This window comes from Rhinolophus sinicus, linkage group LG13 (genome assembly GCF_036562045.2).
Source record: "Rhinolophus sinicus isolate RSC01 linkage group LG13, ASM3656204v1, whole genome shotgun sequence".
Taxonomy (NCBI): domain Eukaryota; kingdom Metazoa; phylum Chordata; class Mammalia; order Chiroptera; family Rhinolophidae; genus Rhinolophus; species Rhinolophus sinicus.
In genome coordinates this window covers 13,494,007-13,517,984 of record NC_133762.1, presented here as the reverse complement: position 1 = coordinate 13,517,984, position 23,978 = coordinate 13,494,007, and the positions used below count along the sequence as shown (strand labels likewise).

At 46.5% G+C, this 23,978-nt stretch overlaps 1 protein-coding gene across 9 annotated transcripts in view; it reads left to right on the top strand.

Moving 5' to 3' along the window:
* CPEB1 (cytoplasmic polyadenylation element binding protein 1) overlaps positions 1–23,978 on the top strand; it is a 52,725-nt gene that overhangs the window by 12,426 nt on the left and 16,321 nt on the right. For 5 of the 9 annotated variants that reach the window (XM_019743510.2, XM_074318332.1, XM_074318331.1 and 2 more), the window contains one exon: positions 17,615–17,803. In XM_019743510.2, the coding sequence (XP_019599069.2) occupies positions 17,615–17,803 (189 nt within the window). The other 4 variants (XM_074318334.1, XM_019743512.2, XM_019743511.2 and 1 more) reach the window with 4 other exon arrangements.

Below are 23,978 nucleotides of genomic sequence, written 5' to 3'. Positions count from 1 at the left end.
GTAACAACTACACACTCGGTTGACAAGGCATTACTGGAAAAGTGTTATAACAAGGTCAGAGGGGAGAGATCGTATTGGTTAGGGAACTAGGAAACACATTTTGGATGAAGCAGCATTTGAAATAGGCTTTGAAGAAGAGAAAGTTATTTCAGCATAACTGGGTGTTGGGTCAGTTTTTTTTTTCTGTTGCTTCAGAATTGTACATTAGGCTCCAAAGCTGAGAATGAGGAGATGTAAGTGACCCGTGGTGCAATGAGCGTCCCCAACAGTTGGGGCCACATTGCTCCCCTAGAGCTTACCAAGATGCCACAGAGCTATCGCTGCTACCAGACATTCTTTCAGCCATTCCCTGGTCTGTACAGAAAGACCACGGTAGGGGGTTGCGTTTGGAGTGATCGCCTTCCCTCTCAGTGGAGGGGAAAAGGGTAGAGGAGATGCTTCCTCTGTCAGGCCAAGCCAGGGGAGTGTCTTCCAAAGGCAGCGTTTGTACAGCGCGAGGGTACTTCCAAGCAAGAAGGCAAGGCCGAGCCTCTTCTTAGGTAGCAGACTTGCTCCCTGCCCTTGAGTAGAGATGAAAGACACATGGGGAGGTGAAGTGAGGCAGGGAGGGAGGTGGCGGGAGCTGTATGAATTCTCAGGAATTGCTAGGCAGGGCCGTAGTGATTTCCTGGGGTTCAGGCGGGCTCAGCAGAGCCCCTTAAGCTAGTAACTTAACCAGGAGACGCTTGTTGTGTGTGGGGTGGTGGGAGCTGGTGTGGCGCTGGCAGATCCCGCTCCTCGCCCAGCAGCTGTGGCGTGGGGGTGTGCACCCCGCTCAGGAGACAGAGGCCTGCCGCCCAGAGGGCCCTTTCCACTCTCCGGGTCCTGTAAGCCATAGGCGGTTGCACTCTGCGGCTGTGCATGCACATGTGATTGAAGCATAAACAAACTGAGTTCTTGTCAGCAGTGTCTATGAAATGTGAACATTGGTCAGATCGCTAAGGGACATGTACACTGCTAGATGGGTAGGGAGATGTCATGTGTAGTACGAATGGGGGCAGTGGCTGGAGGAAAAAGTTCCACGTTCACTCACTGGGATGAGACTTCTCAATAACCAGTTAAGACAGCTGGGAGGTTTAGGAAAAGGAGCAATTAGCCCAAGTAGTCCAAAGTAAGCAGGGCGTGGGTCTGAAATGCTGATGACATTGTTTTCATTTCAGTATAACATACATACAGAACAGTACGTAAGTGAGGAGCCCACACTTTCTCAGATGGAGCACAGCCATGTAACAGGCACCGCGTCTGAATGCACTGCTGGCTTTCATCCAGGACCAAAGGATGGCGCCGTTGTAGCCCAGTACTGAAGTTCTGACTGAGATGGGTGCCTTTTGTATTCTGGAGGATCGTAAACAGTGTCATCACTCAATTATCTGAGACGCTCTTCTGAAACAAAGCTGAATGAATTTAGTCCCAGCTAACAGCAGACAGTTGAAATAACTCTTAAGAAGTCTTGTCTCCCACAAAGTAAATGTTTATGGAACTTAATGTGTGGCTTTAACACTTAAGTGATAAAAACTTAACTTTTTATCAAAACATAGCATACATACAGCAAAATACACAAATAAGTATACAAATTCGATGAATTTTCCCACTCTGAACACATCCTGTGTATCCACTCGTACACAGAGGCAATACACCAGAAGCCCTGGAAACCCTGGTCTTAACTAATGGAGGATCACCCCCATGCTGACTTTTAATTGCACAGTTTAGTTTTGCGTGTTTTAGGACTTAAGCAAATAGAATCATAAATATGTGCTCTGTCTATGAGATTCCTCCATATTGCGACCAGTGGCTGTGGTTCATTCATTCCCGATACTGTACGGTATTGTGTTGTGTGAATGGACCAGTGCATATTTATCCTGTTAGTAGGCAAGGGGGGCTATTGCGAATAGTGCCGCTGTGAGCCTGTCTTTCGGTGAACTTTCTGTGGGGTGTGCTCCAGGGAGAACGAGTGTTGGGCCACATATAGGGTGTGCATGTCTTCAGCTTTAGTGGGTGCTGCCAAACAGTTGTTCCCAGCAGTTGCAGCAGGTGGCACACTTTTAAGATGGTTTGGTTTGTCCCGCATCCTCACCAGCAATTGGTATTGTGTGTGTCGTTTTGGCCATTTCGGTGAGTGTATAATGGTAACTCCATTCTGGTTTAAATTTTCATTTCCCTGAGGACTAATGAACACCTTTTCACGTGTTTATTGACCTATGGATATCCTCTTTGCTGAAGTACCTCTTCAAGTCTTATATTCATTTTCCTTTAGGATTACGTGCCGTTTTTTCCTGTTTACTTGTAGCAGTTCTTTACATCTTCTGCATATGAGTTCTTTGTCTGCTATGGGTAATACAAGTATTTTCTCCCAATCTGTGGCTTGCTTTTATACTCTCAATTGGTGTCTTTTTAATACCAAAATTTTAATTTTAATGAAGCCCAGTTTATTGACTTTTCCATTATGGTTAATGTCTTGTGTCCTATTTAAGAGATGTTTGCATATTCCAAGGTCATGATGATATTCTATGTTTAATTTAAAAAACTTTGTTTTGCCTTTCATACTTAGATTTGCAAGCCATGTGGGATTTAATTTTGTATGTGGTGTAAGGTAGAAGGTCAAGACTAATTTTATCCAAGTGGATAATCAATTGACCCAGCACCATTTGGGAAAAAACATCTTTTTTTTTCGTTGCACTGCTGTGTCACCTTTCTCATGAATCAGGCACATGTGTTTCTGGAGACTTTCCTACCATTGGTCTGTTTATCCTTGTGTCTAGTTACTACAGCTTTATAATAGAATTTGATACTTGGTAGAGGAGTCCTTTAGCTTTATCCTTCACGAGTCTTGGTTTTTCTTAGGTTTCTGCATTTCCATATGAATCATCGATTCAACTTATCAATACAGTCTTCCTACCCCCAACCCCTACCCCACCACCTCTGCTGGGATATTGCTTGAGATTGCATTGAATCTGAATCGAATTGTAGAGAATTAGTATGTTGACAAGTCTTCCAATTCATGATCTGGTCTATCCTTTCATTTCTCAGGTCGTCTTTAATTTTTCTCAATGTTTTGTAGCCATCTTGGACATCCTTTTTTTTCGGTTTATCTCTAGTTCTCGATAGATGTCTGCTGCTATTGCAAACGATAATTTTTTAGTGTCATTTCCTGTTTGTTTGCTGCGGCCTGGTAGTCTTTTCTCATGTGGGCTCCAGAGCTGCGTATACCGGTTGCGGACATTTGGGTCGCTCTAACAGGCACATTTAAGTTCATGGTATTCTGTCTTCTACATATTCTGTACTTTCGGGTTGTGAGTAGCTTTGTTCCCTTTTCGATCCGGGTGGTCTTGGAGGACAGATGGAGAGATTTAGATTGAGGCAGCGGCCAGTTTCCCATAGAAGCCAGGAAGTCTGATCTTGATGATCTTGTTTGAAAAACATAGGCAAACGCATGTATCTTGCAAAATACAGACCAAAAATTGTTAATGTAAAATATTAAGAATGCACACACCTATGAGAATGTCTAAAAATTAAGAAGACTAACTTGACCAAGAATTGACAAGAATATGGGAGACCTGAAATGTGTATAAACTGCTGGTAGGAATGGTACAGCCATTTGGAAAACAGTTTGGTAGATTTTTAACAAGCTAAACATTTACCTACCAGAAGACCCAACAATTCCACTACAACTTTTTTTACAATACACTTCTAATAGTTTGTGATTCACAGAAAAGTTACAAAGGTAGTACAGATATTCCACACCCAGGTTCTCCTGTTGTTAATATCTTACATTAGTGTAGTGAGTTTGTCACAGCTAACAAACCAGTATTGAAACGATTTTATTTGGATTTCCTTAGTTTTTGCTTAATGTCCTTTTTCTGTACCGTCCAAGATACCTTATTACATTTAGTCGCCATGTCTCCTTAGGCTGTCGTTGACTGTGACTTTCCTTGGTTTTGATGGCCTTGGCAGTTTTGAGGAGTAATAATTGTACCCATTTACAGGATTTTGTGAAGCTTGAATAAGATATGTGTAGCATAATACCCATAACTGCGCTTATTCACTAAATGGTAGAAGTGGCTGTGACGGGTGTGGGTATGTGAAGAATGCACTTGTGAGAGCATTGCTGGGGTCACGTATTTTTAAATGCTGGTTTCTGGTGTAGATGGAGAGTCTCTTGAAGTCAAGGATCAGTTCTTAAATATCCCTGCGTTCCTGACCCTCAGTGCTGGGTCTGGGACGTGCTGGGTGTCATCAGACAATTGCTTACTGAATACATCCTCTAAAACTGGGAGCCTACGCTGAACAGGCCCTCGTTTTATGTTCATGTAGGTTCTGCTCCTCTCACACTCAATAATGATGACATCTACGATTTGTGTGTGCGTGTGGTAAAATAAAATTTACCATTTTAACCATTTTTATGTGTATTTATAAGTAAATTCAGCAGCCATCAATCTGATCTCTGTATCAATGAGCTTGGGGTTTTTGTTATTGTTGTCTTTTAGATTCCACATATAAGTGAGATCATTGGTACCTGTCTTTCTCTGAATTATTTCATTTAGCGTACTACTTTCTAGGCTCATTTATGTTGTAGCACATGGCAAGATTTCTTTCTTATGGCTGAATAAGACTCCATTGTGTATATGTACTACATCTTTGTCTATGGATGGACACTTAGGTGGCTTCCACATCTTGGCTCTTGTAAAAAATGCTGCAATGAACCTAGGGGTGCATATATCTTTTCGAATTAGTATTTTGGATTTCTTCGGATAAATATCCTGAAGTGGAATTGCTAGATCATATGGCAGCTCTATACTGTTTTCCTTAGTGACTGCACCAATTTACAATCCTGCCAACGGCACAAGGGTTCCCTTTTCTCCACATCCTTGCCAACACTTATTTCTTTTATAGTAACCGTTCTAACAGGTGTGAGGTGGTATCTCATTGTGGTTTTGATTTGTGTTTCCCTGATGATTAGTGATGTTGATCATCTTTTCATGGACCTACTGGCCATGCGAATAGCATCGTTGGAAAAATGTCTGTTCACATCCTCTGCCCATTTTAAAATCAGATTGTTTTTTTGCTATTGAGTTGTGTGAGTTCTTTATTTTGGTTATTAACCCCTTACCAGATACATGATTTGCAGACATTTTTCTCACATTCATTAGGTTTCCTTTTTATTTTGTTAATGATAGAATTAACATGTGTTGTTTATTCCAAAATATTCTTTCAACATGTATATAAAAAATTTTAATGAGATATTTTGTGATTTTTTTATACTAAGTCTTCATACTGCAGTATATATATACATATATATAAATTTTTTATTGATACATAATTGACACAACATTGTATGTGTACAACATAATGATTTGATAGATGTATTTATTACAAAATGATATGCAGAAATAATTGATACGTATTTAGGTTTCACAAAATTTGAAGTTGAAAATGTAGGTTCACATGCTGAAGCTATTCTGAACCACACGTAAACATTTTCCCATAACAGACTTGAGTTACCAGTTTTTTTATTTTAAAGTTGAAAATTCATTACCCTGGTTGTAGCAGCTACTTCTTAAGTGCCCAGTGGCCTCATGTGGTTCTGAATTGGACATGCCAGTTCTAGAGGCATATGTGACAGACTGGCCAGCCAGGCGAGGTGTGCTCGTGCCCTCGGCTCTCGCCGGCACGTTCGCTGGGGGACGTTGTGTGGACAACCTCCACTGCGCCTGCCATGTCCCCGATGAGACTGGCTCCGTCAGGGTTTGACCGGGAAGCAGACGCGATGAGTACTGTGGACTAAGGGTTTGTTACAGGACTTGGACGTAACGCAGCTGAGGGAGGAGTGGGGCTTGAAAGGCCAGGGGTGTGGTCCTCTTCAGCCCACCTGCAGCTTTGCTGGACAGCAGGTGGAAGCTGGGACAAAGCCAGGCACACGTCCTGCCAGAGTCAGGTGTGAAGGGGAACGGGTTGGGGCGGGGGGAGATTCTGGAAGGCTGTTGCTGCTGCACCTGCTGGCACGAGCCAGAACCTGCCAGCCTCTCTGTCCCTAAGGGGCCGGGCCGGGCCTGAGGCTCTGTTTCTTTCTCAGCCCACCTCCGGTGAGGTCACCTGTAAGGAGGGGCCCAGAACAACACTTGGCCTTGAGGAGAGTTGTGGAATACAAGTACAGAAGAGCCACAGCGGAAAGTGGGAGGGGGAGCCAACCCTTGAAAAGAAATAACACATTGTGAGATGTTCTAGAGCCCTTCTGCAGACTCTGCTCTTTTTCTCACTCTGTAAAGTAGGGAGTGTGATGTTTAATTTCTAAAAGCCTTTGTCTGCGTGGTACCATCCCCATCTGCTGGAATGTCTGGGCTTTGCCACTAAAAGCCAAGGCTTCATTATGTCTCCATGACAGGTAGGATGACTCCCACTTGTGTGCATTCAGTTTCCCAATGTAGACGATTTACATCTTTTTGATTGAAGAAGAAATGAGTACAGTTATGGGGGGAGAGGGAACTGTGCAGAGGTCAAGGGTTAAGGCTTCTGGAATCAGTAGTAGGGAGGATGTTTCTGCTGTGAAACAGGACCTTGGACTCAGTAGACTCCCAGGTCCCTTCTAGTGTTAATATTCTGTGTTTTATTGTGTTTGAATTGAATTATAATCCTAATTTTGTATTGTTCTTGAACTCCTAATGTCAAATTTAAAATCTTTTAATAGGGACATTTCTTTGTAAAAATTAAAACATTTTTTTCAAATTTATTTAGAGGATGTGAAATCTGAGTTAACCTAACTCTGTTTAGTAACTTGTATTTTTTTTATTACAATGATATGTTCATTGCGAACAATTCTGAAGAAAACAAATTAGGAGGGGAGAAAAACATATAAAATCCCACTACCCAAAGATAACTACTCTTAACGTTTTAGTATATTGCTCCGATATTTTTCTTATATATATATATATATTTATTAAAGTGAAAGCTTTCTGAACACACCATGTAGTAATTTGCCTCCTTCTCTTCCTTTTCTCTTTCTGTGTCATTCATTTTCTATGTCTTTTTCTAGGTGACATAGCATTATACTGTGTAGAGAGATGCATTATAGGATTCTTAACCTGGGTCCGTGGGTAGAATTCAGGGAATAGACTAACTTGGGCAGGTGAAAACTTAGATCTTTGTTTTTCACCAGTGTTTAACTGAAATGTAGCATTTCTTTCTATTGTAAATGTAGGCAACAAGTCACAAAGACGTTAGCCCGACCTGATATGTTGGCGGTGATCACCATTATCAATAGGACAATTGGACGTGTTGTATCTGATTCCTTTACAGTCACTGCATGTGTATCTTGATATGCTTACGTTCATCACTATTTCAAAATTCTCATCACTGTTTTACATATTTAACAAACTATTCTTAGAATGTATCCATTGGCTTTAGCAGACTGCCAACATGGTACAAAAAGTTAAGAATTTCACACTGTTGGGGATACTTGGCTTAAATAGGTATCTATTTTAAACAGTAGTAGAAATACCTGAAATTAAAACTTTTGCCTACACTTGTGATTACTGAGACCTAAGTATAAAATCTCTACACGTAAAATTGTTTCATCAAATACGTATCTCTTAAAGCTTTTTAGTGCACATGCCAGATTACCCTCCTGAAATAATGTACTAATTTACTCTGTCTAGTATATGAAAGCACTCAATCTTTTTTAAATCACTAGCTTTTATATTCTCTAGATCTGTTGTGATTGATGGGACCTCCAATTTGGTGTCATATTCAAGGATCTTGTGCAGACCTGAAATTTGAACACTAGCGTCAGGCGACGTAACATGTCGTTGTGTTTGGATTACACTAGTTTTACATACAGCTTGGGGATACCAGCTGGACAGCATGTTGTATTCCAGGGCTGGAGTCTTTAAGATGCTCTGCTTCAGAAACTCCCTCACCAGAAGCCACAGATTGGGTGGAGCTGGACTTACGTCAGCAGTCTTCTTTTTTGCTGTCCGTGAGAAAGGTTAAATTGTCACCTTCAGAATAGTGTGTGCACATGGCACTGGAATCTTGGGAACACGTGGATATGAAATTGTCATTCTGCTGAATAAGTGGGAGACTGAAGGGTGGGTAATAGGCGTGGGGAGGAGCTGGTATTAAGGATTGAACTCCTGGTAGAAGGGGATGGATTTAGTACAAAGCTCCCTGGGGACCGAAGTGGAAAAAAGAGAAGGGATTCATTCATAAGTTACTGCTAACACAAGTGTGAGTTGGGATGTGCATGAGTGTAGACGTGGGCTGAGAAAGTGCCCCAGAGCAGGAGAGGCAGGAGAGAAGACTGGTCCCTGGATTTGAATCCTATCTCTGCCACCTAGTACCTTTGTCACTGGTCCTCTCTGGGCCTTGTTAGCGCTCTAGTAAAGAGGAGAAGATTTAACCAGCTGGTCTGTTCGCTGCTTTCCTGCTTCCCTTTGGGGCTGACTCTCTCTCTCTCTCCTGGTGCTCGGGCGCGTTAGGGGCTTTGGTCCCAGAGTCTCATCCTGCCTGTGTAATGACCTGTTTGGTTAGATCTTCAAAGGGCCTGAATTACATAGAGCACTTACTTGCAAATGATCAAACACCTTATTACAACTAACTTTAGCAGAATGAGGGATGTGTTAGAAGGCTTTTGGTAAGAGCATAGGAAGAAATCTCTGAAATACTAAGCACGCTGAACCCAGGGCCTCCGATTTTGTCAGATTCTATCTTTTTGATACCCCTCTCCCTGGGTGGATTTCATGTTCTTTTGCGCAGTTTCCTATTACTGTGTTTCCCCGAAAATAAGACCTAGCCAGACCAGCAGCTTTAATGTGTCGTCTGGAGCAAAACTTAATATAAGACCCAGTCTTATTTTAAAGTAATACAGGGTCTTACGTTAATTTTTACTCCAAAAGATGCATTAGAGCTGATGGTCGGCTTTTCGGGGAAACACGGTATCTGAGGAGAGACCTATGCTCACATCCTCTGGCACCATGAAGTCAGGAAATGGTTCTTCCTCCACTAGACCCAATGAGGAAAATCTCAAGGAAGAACTCCCAGTTAGCTTGGTTTGAGTTGTTCCAACACCAAGGCTGTTCTCTGCAGCCATAGGGATGGGTTATTCTGGCCCAGGTTGAGTCAGATGCCATCACAGTGATGAGTCAAGCAGTTCCTTCACAAAGATGGCATGTGCCTTGGATGACATAGGAAGAAACTGTTCAAAAGCTCGTGTGGGGGAGATTTTAAAAACATCATCTTGAGGATTCTTGGACTAGGCAGCAGCATCTTCAGACAATGGTGACAGGTGCACACAAATTTGCATGTGCGTAATGCCTCCGAATTGTACACTGAAAAGTGGTGACTGTTATGTTGTGTATATTTTACTACAATAAAAACCATTTTTAAAAGTATGTACTCCTTGCACATTTAAACTGGTACATAATTTTCATCGTAAGTGAAAAGGTATCCAGTGGAATGGAAATGGTAGAGATTGGTACCTGTCATTTATTTAAAAATATGTAAACCAGTTGTTCAACAGTGGGGAATTTTTCATTCCTTGCCTTTTTACTCATATTTCTAGTCTACGTCTCCCACAGATTTTTATCCTAATGTAATATTTTACAGATGAGTCTTCTGTGGATCACGTTCTACTTCTCTGCAATAAAAATAGTACATAAATTGAAATTTTAAATTATTTCCTGTGACTAAAAGGCTGTACGTGTTCTGGGTTGCTGTGGCCATTAATTGCTAGGACAATTGATTAAGACAATCTAAATGTTAACACATTTTGATAAAATTTTATTTTTATTTAATCATTGTTTATTGGAAACGTTTCTTGATGAGATTACTGCATTTAAAAAAACTCGTGTAATATTAGATGACTCACTTATTCCTGGAATGACTCAGAATTTTCAACACCAAATATATTCCCTTTACTTGTTTTTATAGATCTGTGCTCTGAATAAACTTGTTCATGTACATAAGTAGATGGGAAGTGAAGGCGTTGTTGGAGCAGTGTCACTCAATTACTTGAACTCCTTGAATTCTGTGCAAAAAATTCAGTCAGCTCTCTTTAGTTTTGGTCATTTACTTGCTGACAGTTCCATTTAATCTTTCATATTTGTTGAAAAGAAGGAACTAAAAATCATCCAGTTTGTGAAAAGATTTGTTACCTAAGTCATCAGTCATTTAATTTCTCAGTTTTTTTGAAGTATACTAACAATGAATGCTTTATGAAGATTTCAGATGATTGCTAATTATGTCTGTTATTCTTTGACTTAGAGAACACCTTGTGTAACTCAGTTTACCTAAAGAATTGAGAAAGTTAAAATACTGTTGATTTTTAAATATATTTGTGCCAACACAGCATTTTTAAATGCTGTTTATCCTATTACTTGCTTTAAGTATGTTTTGTCAAGACCTTGGGTCTGTAGATTTTAACTTGCTCTGCATATGGAAAATGTCAACCATAAAATCTAATGTAATGTAGTCAGTTCTTATTGTCAAACCAATTAGTTCGGTTAGGCTTGCTTTTTTGTTAAAAAGTCTGACTGCATTTTCCCCTAGCATTTTATTATGATCATTTTCAAGCATACAGAAAAGCTAAATGAATTATAAAATGAACCCCTGCAATACCCCGCACCTAGATTCTACAATCAGCATTTTGTTATGTTTGCTTTATCACTTAACCATTTATTTATCCCCCTACCCATTTATCAATCCATCTTATTTTTACGATGCATTTCAAAGTAAGTTGTAAGCATGGATATAATTCACCCCTAAATACTTTCAGCATGCATGTTATTAACTAATGTTCAGTATTTGTTTACAATTCTTTGAGGTAAAATTTATATACAGTGAAATGCACAAATCCTTTGTGTATCATTAGGTGCATTCTGACGAATGCACTTCAAGTGAAACGAGTATAATAAAACCAGTTTTACCCGAGGCTGATTGATAGAAACAAGAGTCAAGTTCCTATGGCATATTTCTAGTCACCAAAACGTCACCAGATTTCTAAATGACCGAAAACACTTCTAATAGTAAACATTGAAATAAATGGGAGCTATACATCTTTTCTTTCAGAAAGACGAATGAAAACAAGGTAATAATTTTCCAACCTGCATATTCAGTTCAGGGTCAAGGGTGGCTGCAGCCTTTCCCAGCAGCTCGGGGCACCTGGGGAGACCCCACCCTGGACAGGACAGCCTTGCATCGCAGGGCCACCCGTACCCACAGTCATGAGACTGGGACAGTTTCGACATGCCTTGCACCTCGTGTGCACATCTTTGGGGCATGGGAGGAAACCGGAGACCCTGGAGAAAACCCAGGGAGACCTGGGGAGAACACGTATACCCACACAGACAGCAGCCCTGCAGTAATCAATTTTTTTTCCACATTGGCAATATAACAAAAGAACATTGAACAAAACAATGTTATTCGAGGACCTGCTGTTCATGTACAGGTCTTTTCGGCGACACACACTTTGCTTCCTCTTGGTTGAATATCTGGGAGAATTGGTGGGTCATGGTCCTGTGTGTTTAATTGTATCAGAAATTGGCTGACCTTTTCAAAAGAGTTGTACCCTCGTACAGAAAGGTATGGCAGTTCTGACTGACAACACCAAGTGTTGGCAAAGTGTGAAGCAGCCTTTAATTTTAGCTAATGGTAGTAGCATCTTGTTGTGGTTTAATCTGTGTTTCTTCGATGGCTGATGACGGTGAGCACTTCTGTCATTCCTTCCCAGCCAGTTATATGCGTTTGAAATGGCTGTTTCATGATTTTGTACCCTTTTAAAAATTGGGTTTTTTCTTTTACTTTTGAGGTGTTAAGATTTCCTATGTACTCCACATACTAACCATTTGTCAGATATGATCTCAGATATTTCCTCCCATTTGGTAGCATGCCGTGTTATCTTCTTAATGGTGCCTTGATGAACAGAAGTTTTTAATTTTGATGAAGTGTAATTTATCAAAATTTTCCCTTAGTGATCATTGCTTTCTGTGTCCTTTGTAGGAAGCCTTCGCACTCCCCCTTTCCCTATGCACTCGCCTACCCCAAGTCACAGAGATAGTCTGTGTTTTCATAGAGAAACTTTATAGTTTTAACTTTTACTCATAGGTCTCTCTGATCTATATTAAATTAATGTTTATATATGCTGTGAGGTAGGGGGTGAAGGTACATTTGGTCGTTCCAGCACCATTTGTTAAAAAGTCTTCCCTACTGAGTTGCTTGTAGGCAGGTATTTTATTTGGGGTCACCTCTACTATGTAGAGCAATTTGGTTGGAATTAGCTTTAGAACAATATTGGATCTTCCAGTATGTGAAGATGGTGTGTGACATTGTAAAATCTGAACATCTGTAATATTTATTTTAAGAAATAGAAATCACTTTGAAACAATTGACAGAATTCATTTGAAGATTATCAAAAACAGTTGAGACTACAGGAATCCAAGGATTGTATTTTTATGGTGGGAAGTAGAAAGTAAACCGAATGTTCTCTCTTACACCTTAACTTGTAATGTGATTTTTAACATAAAATTTGAAGGAAGCTTTCCTTGAATATCCTAGCCATCATGCATTCCGTCTCTTCTGAACCACTGTTGCACTAATTAGCACACGCGTTAATAAGTTCTCTAGTGTGTGAACTTCCAGAAAGCTTAGCCTTTAATATTTGGTGAACAGGGTAAGGGACAGTTAACGAGTCAGCCAGGACCTGAAGATCGGCTTTGATCTGAGTGACAGAAGGGAACCGTTGAAGTTACTTGTTTAGGAGGATGAAGCCCAGAAAGAAAGAGGTGTTGAGGGAGAATGGGATGAATTACCTGGAAGAGAGAATCTAGGTACAAAAACCATTTTAAACTTCTACTCAAAGTAGTCAGACCAATAGCGTCAACATCACGCTGGTGTTTGTTAGAAATGCAAATTCTGGGGCCTGACCCAGATCCACTGAATCAGAATCAGTGTTTTAAAAAGATTCCCGCGTCACCCGTGTACCCACTAAGGTTGGAGAAGCACTGCTCTAGAGAGATTTGTGGTCTTCCTCACACAGAGCAGTTGAAATGACCTTGGCAAATGTCTGACTTATCTCGTGTTTGCTCTTTAAGTTGCCAAAATGGATTTTCAAAATCATCATTTTGGTGTCCTTTATTTTGGGGGGAGAAAATGGTCTTCCAAACCGTATTTTTAGAAATACAGTCTCAGAAATGCTACTTTATGGGCATGTTAAAACTTTTAAGAACCATAAATCACTGATGTAAGTAGCCTCAGCTGACTGTAAAGCCAGTCTGTCATGTGAAAGAACCTAATGGGGATAAATGAGTCAATGTCCTATCTCCAGTTCCCACGGACTGGAATTTGGGGATGAAGTGGAGATTTTGTAGGCGAGCTCAGGTTGCTCAAGTGTGCCTGTTTAAAATCTGAAGAGGAAAAAGAAAGCAGAGGACTGGTTTTATTTTGTATTGTTAGAAAGTTTGCGCAGTAACTAAAGGAAAATAAATTCACTAGATCCTGCTACTATCTCACATTAGCTGTATTTTTCTGTGTTCCTTTACCAACATTGTCCATCAAAATGCAGAATTTTCACATAGTTATAATCATGGTGTAGCTGCAGCTTTGTATTCTGCTATGTCATCTAGCACATTTCCCTGCCTCCCAGCTCTTCCCTTCTCCAGCTGTTCCTCCTCCTCGTCCTCGTCCTCCATCCCTGGCCCTCCTAGCTCTGGTCTCTGCTTCATCTTGGGCCTCTCCCACGGTACTTCTGTTTAAGAGTTTGCAGATTCCTCACTGTGTCTGAGCATCTGTTTGTTATTGCAGCCGCAGCTCTCCGTGGCTCGGCTAGCCCGGACACACCTTGTTTACCTTCTCCTCTCTTACCTACTCAAAAGTAGATCTCTCTTTCCTACGATGAGCTCGTGACACATCTGCTCAGTTCTCCCCGGGTCCTGAGTGAAGGATTTGCAGTCACCACCTACCTGCTTTTACAATGGCGTCTGCCCTCACGGTTTCACAGGTGGGGTCTGAAGGCACTCTCTCCCCGTAGCTGCCGGATGCTCTCGAATGACAGTTGCACAGGACCCTGGGCAGTTGGCCCACTGAGTTTGCTAGCACAGGGGTCATCAGAGGACAGATGCCGAGATTCTAATGCTGAGGATGCAAAAGATCGGAGAGCAGGCGACCCCAGTCTCAGCCCTGGAGCTAGAGTTCCTGGCTCACCAGTGTTTTGAGTCTGCGAGGGATGCTTTATCTTAGACTGTGGCAAACTTGGAACTTTACGTCAGTTTACTTATTTCCCTGAGTTGTTCTGTTGCTAAGAGATTCGGCAGATTAACTATAAAGACAACTGATATTTTCAAAGGGAAATGATTTTAAATTTTGAACCACATTAAGGAACTTAAATCAGAAACTTTGTGTAGGTATTGAGAAGAGACACTTATAGGGGAAAGCATTTAAGGTGAGTCATTGTTCTAATAGATTGCCTTAAAATGAGAATTGCCTCTTCATCTTGTGCTGGTTGCTGAAGATAGCTTTTAGTGTCTAGTTGTCTAGTGCTTGGCAAAAGATTGTCAAGGATGTTCTCCAATACAAGGGCCAAGTTCCTATCTGGGGTCAGATGTGAGGGGCTTTTGCTCATAAAATCAGCCTTTGCTTTCAGACCTCTGAGCTCACTGCCTGTTAGCCTGTGTTGACAGTTTACTTCTCAAACCTTCTTCCAATATAGAGTGAAGAGGTAGAACAGAGTGGGTAGGATTGGAGCGCTGGGATCAGGAAGCCGTTAGGAAGGAGGCTTTTTGAGTAAAATGTTTCTGAACACAGATGGCTGCGGATCAAGTGGGCATGCTCACCCTTCACCTGGGACGGTCACTGTTTAAGCTGCTGTCCTCCTGCGATTATTAATGTTTGTTCCCTTTCTCTCGAAAGTGTCTTGGTGTGGATGATAAATTATTTGGTCACCCTACTGCAAATAAAATACTTTGTGCCAGACACTGCACAAATGCTTTCTGCAGTCCTCACAGAACACCTGAAAGGTGGCTGCCATTGCCACTTGCAAATGAAAAAGGTGCTCAGAAAGGCTGAGTCCCTTACTTGACTGAGAGCACACAGCAGCGGACCTGGTCAGCAAAGTGTAGGACCTGTCGGTCTCGTAAAGCTGGTTGGCTTTTCCCAGCCTGCCACACACAGGGGTTAATGGAGATGGCCGCCTTCATTCTAAAGTCCAGTGAAGGAGCCCTCCAATGGTAGTGAAAGCCTTTAGCAGGAAGAAGCAGTGGGAGGGACAGTAGGCAAGGATAAAGGGGACATCTGCAGCGGGGTTGCTGGCAGTGGAGGGGAAGAGGTGGGGCTCCAGGTCCTAGACGGTGGCCCTTTGTTCCTAAATGGCCTTAAACAGACCTGCTGCTTAGGCCTGGAGCCTTTGAGCTGGGGTGGGAAGGTGCTGCTGGCTGTCCAGGTAAGGACTGCTCAGACCTGTGTGCCCAGCTGTCAAGTGGGAGTCTCACTAGAGTGGAGAACATTCCCTAGGTCGCCGGTGGGGCCCCAGAGCCCATATTTATCACACGCTCCCAGTGATGCTTTGGGCAGCAAGAGGAATATGTGATGATTAGGTTCTCTCTGCCTGCGGCATGGGGGTCACCATATCCACAGGGGCCCTGATTCTGGAGGGGGAGAGAAATGGTCACTTCTACACGTAGATACCGTCACATTGGGGTGGAAGGGGGCTGTACAGATAACTAGTTTAGGGGGAAATGGGCACTGAAATGTGGATGTTTTTAAAGGAAGTATATTGTTTTGTAATGAATACATAGGGATTATTTTCAAAGTATCTTCTTAGCTTGGGGGAAGGGTGGCCGGTGTGGGGTGCAGGCAGCAGCAGAGTTCCTGCGTGGCCTGTGCAGGCTTTGACACACAGAAGGAGCGAGCAGAGTATTTTCAGCCAGATAGGAACAAAGTGGATACATGACACAGCAGCAAAACTCTTCAAAACCTCCTAGGGAGGAGTCCCTCTCACAGACTGGCCGTTCCCTCCGGGCTGAGGCTCAGGGCCTGTGGGCACGAGCTACTGCGGGAGGCGCTGGCCGCTGGCTGACAGCATTGGCGCGCCCTGTCCACCTCAGACCCTGTCCCGGGCGGTCCCGGGTGGGCTTGCTCCCCGTGTCTGGTTACTTCTGTAACATGGGAGAACAGCAGGTGGAGCAGCCTGCCTGCTGGGGCTGGGGCGCTGCCCTCCCTCTGTTCTGAGGCTCACGTTGGAAAAGGACTGATGCAGGGGAGGATGTTGGCGAGAAGGAGATGGCGGAGGTTCCAGAAGCTCTGGGCAGAGCTGGCCTTTATTGCTGGGGCTGTGAGTGTCACAGAAATAGGCCCTTGGCCCTGGCAATACCCCTGAGAGAGGGCGCAGGCAACTACAGTCAGCACAGCTGGCAGTGTGGCAGGGAGGCTCCTGGGAGGGCAAGAGAAAGCGCCCCGACAGAGCGGGGTGAGGCGAGCTCCTGAGCGTGGGGTGTCCGTGGGGCTAAGACTGCTTCTGACACTGTTCCTCATGCTTTGGTCTGTCAGGCGCTGGGGAGCGTCTTGTCCATCCGTGCCTACAGTTGCAGGAGGGAGGGAGGCGCTGGCCCCGACATATCTGCTCATGACTGATGCCCTTCCTTTTGGGGTGAGGGGACCTGGGAAGGGATTATCCTAGTCGGGGCAGATCTTACTGGGCATGTGGGTGTGGGCCACACGGAGAGCAGCCGGCCCCTCCTGCCGCCAGCGCTGACCCCTTTCCGCTGTGATCAGCTGCTCCACACAAGCCTGGAGCTCGCAGGCGCTGGTCCCCAGGGGCCAAGTGTGCAGTGTTTTTCTGAAGGTTATCCCCTTCCTCAGTGGAAAACACTGCTGTGTCAGGGCACTGCCCGGGCCACTTGGAGCTCACGACTGTTGCTAGCAGGACTGGTGCTGTGTGCTGGGCTGGAAAACCGGGGCTTGAGCAAGCAGCTGGAGAGAGTCCAGGACCAGAGTGTTTTTGGGTTTGGGGGTGGAGAGCAGCGGGAGGGAGCGGGAGGGGCAGGAGGGCAGAGCTACAGAGGCAGGCAGGCGCTGCTTGGGCTCTGCTGTCAGCACAGAGGACCTCAGCTGTGCCTGGGGGCCGCTTGGCCACCATTGCTGGAGACCGGAGGGCGCCGCCTCGCAGCCCTGACTTACCGGCACCGCACCCGGACTGTTCCAAGTGGCTGTTGTGCTGTCTTTTCCCTGGGAGGCAAGTCTCCTCCCTGCTGTCCCCTCCTGCTCCTCCCCCGTTCTGTGAGGGATGTTGCCGCTCTCTCTTGCTCGCTCTGCTCAGCCGGCTGATGTCACTGGCAGCGGGAAGCAGAGCAGCCTGGTCACACGCCGGCCCAGTCTGTAATGCGGACGGGATAGGGGTGTGTGTGTGGGGAGGGGGCTGCATGGCCACTGCTCTTGCTCTGACGCCCCCAAAAGTGCAGAGGCAGCGGCTGCAGCGTTCAGCCCGCTTGGATGTCTGCCTCTTTAGCCTAGGAAACTATTAATATTTATTGTTGAAAATACTGGGGCAGAAACAGCCCTTAACTCTGGGGTTTTGCTGTCCTCCTGTCCAAAACAGACTTCCCGGACTCTGAAGAAGCAGTCTCAAGCAGGATGCTTTTCCCCACCTCTGCGCAAGAGTCTCCCCGTGGTCTCCCAGATGCAAACGACTTGTGCCTTGGCCTGCAGTCCCTCAGCCTCGCAGGCTGGGACCGAACCTGGAGCACCCAGGACTCAGACTCTTCAGCCCAGAGCAGCACACACTCAGGTGAGCACCAGGAGAGGAGGGGGCGGGGGCGGGGGCAGGGGTGGCCAGCGAGGATGCCCACAGCAACAGTTGTTCTGCTCCCCTTTGCATCCCCCCCCACACACACACAACATGGAGCTGTTTCGCAGGAGATGGAGGTGCTGCCGGCTGTGAGTGTGCAGGACAGATGGTGGCTCATAAAGGCAGGCAAGGCTCCGCCACCTACCCTGACAGATGCCCCGGAGTTGTTAGTCTGCACCTGGGGTGGCCCTGAGAAAGGTCCCCAAGGTGACAGCCTTATGCAGAAAAGATCCAGATAAACCCCCCGGTGCCCAGGCCTGTCTTAGAGATGATGAAGCAAAACACTTGGGGGCGGGGGAGGGGACTTCGGAGGCTGATGGCTGGGTGTCCAGGTTCCGTTTCTCAGTGGCTTGTAAGACCAGGCAGCAATGTCTGAAGGATGGGTGGTCCCTGATCATGGCAAGCGAAGCATTGTAACCTCCAGTGAGGCTGGATAATCCTGGGATATTGGAATTGGCTTAACATAGGTTCAGAGCATTGATCCTGGGAGTGGGGAGGCAGAGTGAGCAGGGTGGAGTGACTGAGCTACCAAGGCTTTTTTCCTTCCTTTCTTTGTGTTAAGGGTACCCAAGGGGCAGAGCCACTCCCCTTTGGGATCCCTGGTCACTTGGAAGGGTGTGATGGGGACAAATTGAAGGGGCTTCTTGACCACCCCTTGAACTGCTCCTGTTCAGACTTTCCCGTCGCCCATTTATTTTCCTCTCGTGGTACAAAGGCAGGAGGGAGGGTTGGCCGATGCAAGTCTTGGAGTATTCAGGAAGAAATGTGAACTTAAGAAATACTGTAGGTACACTTAAAACCTACACGTTTGGCTTTATGTAAGTTACACCGTAATGCTCACGAGGATGGAGGGGGCGGCCTCTTGCTGTGGCTGCTGACAGTGGGGGTCACTGAGCTGCTCCCCTTCCCTTGCCTCCCCCGCTCCAGAAATGGGCAGTCATGGCAGCAAGGTACTGTCTTGCTGGTTTCTCTGGCTGCCACCCTATTTGGCGCAGGTCTTTTTTTAGAATGCTTTGCAGAGCCTGGGACTGTTGTGTCTGCTGGCATTTTACTGCCCAGTAGTTTGGGTAAAATCCCATTGGATTGGGGGTAGAGGTTTGGGGCTCTTTTATTTGGTTGTGAGTAGGGAAGAGCTTTGCCTTAAACAACTACCTCTGGGTTAAGGTAGAATTTCTTGGAGTACTGGCTTTCAGCTAACTTAGGTTTTTCCAGAAAGGTTGGTGAGTGCCCTCTTCCCCTGGCCAAGGAAGTGTGGTGTCCCTTTTGGTCTCCTGTGCTTGGAGATCGTGGTTTGGAGGCCGTGGCAGTTTTCTTTTATGTGGGTTTTGTTTTTGTTTTTAAGGAGGGTGCGGCTCACAGTGGCCTGTGCGGGGGCCGAACCGGCAACCCTGGTGTTATCAGCACCACGCTCTAACCAACTGAGCTAACCGGCCACCCCTTGTATGGTATTCTTGAAGTCAGCCTGGGTGGCCTGCGAAGCTGCGCTTGCCCGCTATCCCACTGCACCAGGAGATGGCCACCTGTCTGTGGCGGTCAGTGTCTGCCCAGGGCTGCTTTCACTGCTGTCTGATTGGGGTGTGGCCCTTCTCTGGCTCCGGTTTGTCTTAGCTCCCAGGGCCCTTCTGAAATGTGTCCTAGCCCACAGACGTGCAGGAGACCCCATCTTGGGGCTTGGAAAGCTTGGCCTGAAAGGGCTGTGAAATTAGGCTGTGAAAAATAGCTTGGGATATTACTCAGCAATAAAAAAGAATGAAATTCTGCCATTTGCAACACATGGATGAACCTAGAGAGTTTTATGTTAAATGAAACAAGTCGGACAGAGAAAGACAAATGCCAGATGATTTCACTTACATGTGAAATCTAGAACACAAAACAGACAGACACATAGATAAGAGAAACTGATGGCTGCTGGGTTGGGGTTTGAGGAATGGGTGAAAAAGGTGAAGGGGAATGAATAAGAGATACAAACTTCTAGTTATAAAATAAGTAAGTCATGGGGATGTAATGTACAGCACAGGGAACATAGTTAATATCGTAATAACTATGGTGCCAAATGGGTCCTAGATTTATCGGGGTGATCACATCGTAAGGGATATAAATGTCTAATCACTGTGTTGTATCCCTGAAACTAATATAATACTGTATGTCAACTATAGTTTAATAAGAAAAATAGTAACTTGGGTGCAGCTGTAATTTCCCCAGCTTCCCCACCACCTGAGAGGCCTGTGCTTCTGTTTGTCTCTGAACTGGGATGGATTTACCTTCCATCTCAGTACTTGAGTGATAAATATAACATGATTTTGTGTACCAGGGAGGGACCGCAATCTGACCCTAGCACTCATAGGCACCCGAGGGTGGCCCCATGGTGGGCTCTGGCTCCAGGCAGGGTTTGTGTGGGTATGCCTTCCTTTCCGAGGCTTGAAGACACACCCGTCCCTAATCCCCATGTTGTCCTTGAATTTCGGAGCTGTGGTGATGGCCGTCTCTCTCTCTCTCTCCGCGTTCCGGGCCTTCTTGGAAAGCCCACATGAGGGTGTGCCTCCTGGAGTGGGATGCAGCCCTCCGCCGCCAGCTGCAGTGCCAGATCGGGTACCCGTGCCAGCAATGCGGGAACAGGCAGCCCACACTCCAGTGCCTACACTGCCTTCCCATCTGAAGACCAACCAGCTCCGTTTCTTGAGGGAGGGAAGAGGTATTCAGGCAGCTCTGGGAGTCGCCCCTGCAGACAGCCGGGTACCCTGCTGTCTCTGCGTAGAGCAGGGTGCAGACTTATTCCCCGGGCTCTGCTTGTAACATATGGCTTCACATGTGACCATCTTGTACCACTCTTAAGTATTCAGCAGTGTGGGGGGCAGGGTTGGAGATAGCAGGGCTCTTGACTGAAAAATCTGGCCTGAAAACTCACTCAACAGACATTGAGCACTAACTGTGTGCCAGGCGCTGTGTTAGGCACTGGGGATAACGTCGTGCATAAAATCGTTACCCCTAAAAATCCCCATGACCACCCAGGGAAAGCAGATGGGAAAGTATAGCAAATGCAGCATGGTGGTTGCTGTGGGGGGCTTCTTGCATTGGGATGACACGGGGGCCGTTCTCCAGGGGCTGGGGTTCTTCTCCTACGTGGATTTCATTGGCCTCAGAGGCCTGCAGGAAGGCCCTGGGGCGGAATCTGGTTTTGAGAGCTACGCCTGCATGGCCAGCATGGGTTTGGATGTGGCACTTTGTGGGGTCCCGCCCTCGTGATGGTGCCCGCCCGGAGACCTTAGCTCTTGCTGAGAAAGAAGCCTTTCAGGGCCGGACGAGTGGTGCAAGTGGCTTTTCCCCGAGACCCCAGCGGCATGTTTCCAGGGCTCCCATGGGCCTCCCCGCGGTGTCTGAAGCCCCAGAGCAGCGGGCCATCCTTAGTGTCCTGGGATGGGGGTACAGTGACAATAACAGCATCCACTGCTGCCTGTGATTTGAATGCCTCACCGTCCTGTGAAGTGGGTACTGTTACTGCTCCTGTACTAAGATGAGGAAATAGGCTCACAGAGGTTGCCACACCCCTGAAGTGACACCACTACCAAAATTCTAGCCCAGGTCTTTGTGGTTCCAAAACTCTTCTGCTTCTATCCCACCTGTGTTCCCATGAGCAGAACCCTAACATGCTGGGCAAGAACACTCGCTGTGTGATACCTCCACGTACAGCCAGAGGTGACGTGTTCCCCTGCTGAGGTCCCTAAGGTCCGGGCACCCCCTGTCCTGCTGAGTCTCAGCACCTGCTGTGCCACCCGCTCCCCCCCATGCCTTCCCCCAGGTGACACTTTTGCATGCAGCATAACTCAGCAGTAAGTGGGGTGACGGAGCATCCCCATTGGGGTCCTGGAAACAAGGACTCAGTGCTGCCTTGTACAGAAGCCCGGGGTGGGGTGCAGACCAGATGCTCCGTGTAGGGGTGCCACCGGCCATGTCCCGTTTCCCCCACTCTCCTGTACGGGTTCCTTGGGGATTAGCATGTGCACCCTCTCTGGTTTCTGCCCTAATTGCTGATCAGCGAGTGCTGCGTGCCCTGTGCTCTGTCACTTGCAGGCCCCCATTGCTCTGCAGTCTGGATCGGCCTGGGGTGAGAGGGGGGTCTTCCGCATTTTGCTTCTGCTGCTGCTTTGCTTCTGAACAACCTTTCTGAGGCAGAACCCATAGTAGGGTCAGGTTCCTCCTCTGTGTGACATGGACTTTCCGGGCCCAAAGTCTCTTGCAAACAGTGGTGGACAGCTCTCCACCACTCTTCCCAGTACATAGCACAGGGCCTGTTGTGCCTTCTGACACCTATTTACTGAATGGGCGATGAGCCACTGCTAATCCTGGTGCTTTTGAACTTCAGCGTTCAGACTAGGCCTCCCCCATTCTCTGCCTCCTACTTGTGTTCAGCTCAGCTGGAGGGACAGATTCTTCAAAGGTCCGTGTCTCTGAGCCCCCATAGCTTCTGGGGCAGGATGGTGCATTTACAGAAAGTGTTTCTCATGCCCTGGAGCACGAGTTCCGTCCTGGAGGCAGGTAGTCTATTGAGGCATCACTTCTAGTGCAGGGGGGACCCTGTGGAGTGTTGCGATGATGCGGCACCTTCTAGGAGAGAAAAAGTTGAGGTGGTTGAGTGCAGGGACAGAGTGTGTGCTGACCTTATGTGGGACTTGGGTATGCTCTTTCTTCAGGCACTGAAACTTGTCCATCGATCAAGGTTGGGGAGAAAGGCTATGCTGGGTACCCCCTCAGAGGGAGCTCAGACTCAGAAGATCGCCCCCTCAATTGGGGAGTGGTGTCGAGTTCAGGGTGGGGTCCAGGAACGAGTGCTACCCTCCCCGCTCTTACCCCTGTTCCTTCAAACAAGGGAGAACCAAGCGTTTGGGATGGGGAAGAGGTGATTATGCTCCGGGCTGGGGGGTATTTCCTGGGACCACTCGGGTCAGGGAACAGGCATCTGACCGTGATGTCTGGGCCTGGTCTCCCCTAGCAGAGCTCGAGCTCAAGCAGTGTCTTTGGTGCAGGCATCCGGTGTGAAGCGCTTTCTGCCATTGCCACCACCCTCAGACTCGGGGTGCCTTTGTGCTCTTGGGCAAGGCGTCAGGAAATTCAAACGGTGACTCAGCTGTAAAACCCACAGGAGCTGGGGTGAAAGTGGAGAAAGTTAACAATCGGTCTAAAAATATTACTGCTGATTTGGTCTCTTCTGTCCTCTGAGGTAGCATTAATGAGCTGGAACCTTCTGCCAGGTCCTCTCCTCCCGACTTCTCTGAGAGCTGTCTGTCGCCGACGCTGGTGCCTGCCAGCATGTGAGAGGGATGGGTGCCTGCTTGTCTCTGTCCCTTTTGCAGGACAGCTTTGCTGTCCCGTTGGCCACCGGGGCTGGAGGCGCTTGGTAAGCCTCCGACTTTGTATCTGTGACCTCAGATACAAGTTGTGGAGGTCAGGACAGGACGTCTCTCCCACTCCCCCACCCGCCCCTAAGCTTCTGACCTAACATCTGTTCTTGCTGAAGCCGTGTGCCCTGTACTGGGGACTAGAGGTAGGTCAGTCCCTGGCCTACAGCCTAGGGACGTGTCACTTCCACAGGCTTTAGGCTGTGTGGCTTAGAGAGTGCGTCTCCAGCAGGATAGTTCTGCCTTTGAGTTCGGAAGAGGGGAACCTCAATCACTAACTGCCTTGCTCCTTCCCTCCTGATTCCCAGTGGGTGGAAATCAGCACTGCTCACTCAGCGACCTTACACGGGGGAAGTGTGGTTTCACGGGCTGAGCATGAGCGGGGAGCAAGACAGGTTCCACTCTGGAAGTGAGGTCCCACCTTCCCTGGGAGCCCATTGTCTGCTGTTTTCCTTCCTTTGACCTGTGGATACTCAAAAGAGCCACCTGGCCAGGCCCTGTGTGAGGTTGGCCTCTAGAGGGACAGTCAGGTCACTCTAGGGCAATTGACCATCGGTGACAGTTTCAGAAACTTAGCTACTTCTGTGGGTTGAAGGAAGCATCAAACCACCTGGGAAATCGCTGGCATCTCAACAGTAGGTTTTCTTGCCTCCCCTGTGTCTTCTGGTCACACTCCTGCTGTACCCTTGGTCACTCCCAGCTTAATATTTGCAGTAAACGGG